This window comes from Bidens hawaiensis, unplaced genomic scaffold, assembly GCF_021521415.1.
Source record: "Bidens hawaiensis isolate Kalapana, Puna unplaced genomic scaffold, B.hawaiensis_p1.1 tig00012466_1, whole genome shotgun sequence".
NCBI classification, from domain to species: domain Eukaryota; kingdom Viridiplantae; phylum Streptophyta; class Magnoliopsida; order Asterales; family Asteraceae; genus Bidens; species Bidens hawaiensis.
In genome coordinates, this window is record NW_027492016.1 from 437,617 (window position 1) to 439,178 (window position 1,562).

Below are 1,562 nucleotides of genomic sequence, written 5' to 3' on the forward strand. Positions count from 1 at the left end.
AACAATTTTAAAAATAATAATTATAACTCTAATTAGCGTTCCCCCGGTGCATGACGGGTGGATCATAGAGACACCCTTAAATGTAATAATTCTAACTAAATTGCGTGCGTTTATGTTTAGTTTCAAGGATTTGGAATACTACATTATATTGTGTGATTGCAGGTTTGAAAAGCTAAAGGATGACGTTACAAGATCATAGGCGAAATGGTGAAGAAAAAGGAGCTGGAACGAGAAGATTATGAAGAAAACAAGAAAATCGGGAGCCAGCCCCACCGTGGCCCACGGTCCATACCGTGGACCATGGTCCACCTGAAGCAAAAGAAACAGACCACACCGTACCATGGAAGAAGGAAGGAACCGTGGCCCACGGTCTGGACCGAAAATTTCTCTTCGATATACCCCCCATTCTACAACAATCAAGATAGGTTGTAGAGGCATTTCATTTCTTTTCGATATACCCCCCATTCTTTGACAATTTAAACAATGCCTAGCATATTCATTGGCATCTTTAAAAATTGTTGGCCAATAAAACCCACACATAAGTACCTTGTACCCCATTTTAGAACCACTAAAATAGCCACCACATGCCGATGAATGGGCATGTTTCAAAATCTCTTGTACTTCATTCTCGGGTACACATCTTCTCATTACTTGGTCTGCTCCAATCTTGAAGAGATCCGGTTCATCCCAAATGTATTGCTTAACTTGGGCTGTGAATTGTTGCCTTCTCTTCTTTGACAAAAATTCCGGAATTGCCCCCGTGGCCAAATAATTGACATAATGAGCATACCACGGTGCAGTTGAAACAACAAGCAATTGTTCATCCGAAAATTTCTCGTTTATCTCTTTCGGATCATCAACACCCTCAATGGTAATTCGTGACAAATGATCCGCAACTACATTCTCACAACCCTTCTTGTCACAGATTTCAAGATCAAATTCTTGTAGCAACAATACCCAACGAAGCAAACGAGGCTTTGCATCTTTCTTTTCCATCAAATAACGCACCGCACTATGATCCGAGTATACTACAACTTTACTTCCCAAAATATATGAGCGAAACTTATCTAAGGTATACACCACCACAAGCAACTCCTTTTTGGTGGTGGTGTAGATCAATTGTGCCTCGGATAAAGTTTTGCTCGCATAATAGATCACCACTGGCTTTTTGTCCACTCTTTGACCTGAAACCGCTCCCACCGTGCTATCACTAGCATCACACATAATCTCGAAAGGCTTTGACCAATCCGGTGTTTGTAGGATTGGTGCTTGCACTAACTTCTCCTTCAAACTATCAAATGCTTTCAAACACTCATTAGTAAACTCAAAGGGGACATCCTTTAATAGAAGATTACATAAAGGTTTTGAAATTGCACTAAAACCTTTAATAAATCTCCTATAGAATCCGGCATGTCCCAAAAATGATCTCACCCCTTTGACATTTTTCGGGGGTGGCAAAGATGATATTACTCTAATTTTTGCTTGATCAACTTCCACCCCCCTACTTGAAACCACATGACCCAACACAATACCTTCTTGTACCATGAAATGACTTTTCTCCC

The 1,562-nt window shown here is 40.5% G+C and overlaps 1 protein-coding gene across 1 annotated transcript; it reads right to left on the reverse strand.

Moving 5' to 3' along the window:
- Positions 1-439: 439 nt before the first annotated feature.
- On the reverse strand, positions 440-996 carry LOC143541013 (uncharacterized). Its single transcript, XM_077033936.1, has 2 exons — positions 547-996; positions 440-487 (listed from the first exon to the last, which is right to left on the reverse strand). Exons 1-2 carry the CDS (start codon positions 994-996, stop codon positions 440-442), a joined length of 498 nt encoding a protein of 165 aa, XP_076890051.1.
- Between the last annotated feature and the right edge of the window lie 566 nt (positions 997-1,562).

What these genes read in the sequence shown, in the direction of transcription:
- LOC143541013 (XM_077033936.1), bottom strand. Translation starts at nt 996, where the DNA reads ATGGAAAAGAAAGATGCAAAGCCTCGTTTGCTTCGTTGGGTATTGTTG. An exon ending in GTTCTAAAATGGGGTACAAG is followed by an intron (nt 488 to 546) that starts GTACTTATGTGT and finishes TGAATATGCTAG; the next exon opens with GCATTGTTTAAATTGTCAAA.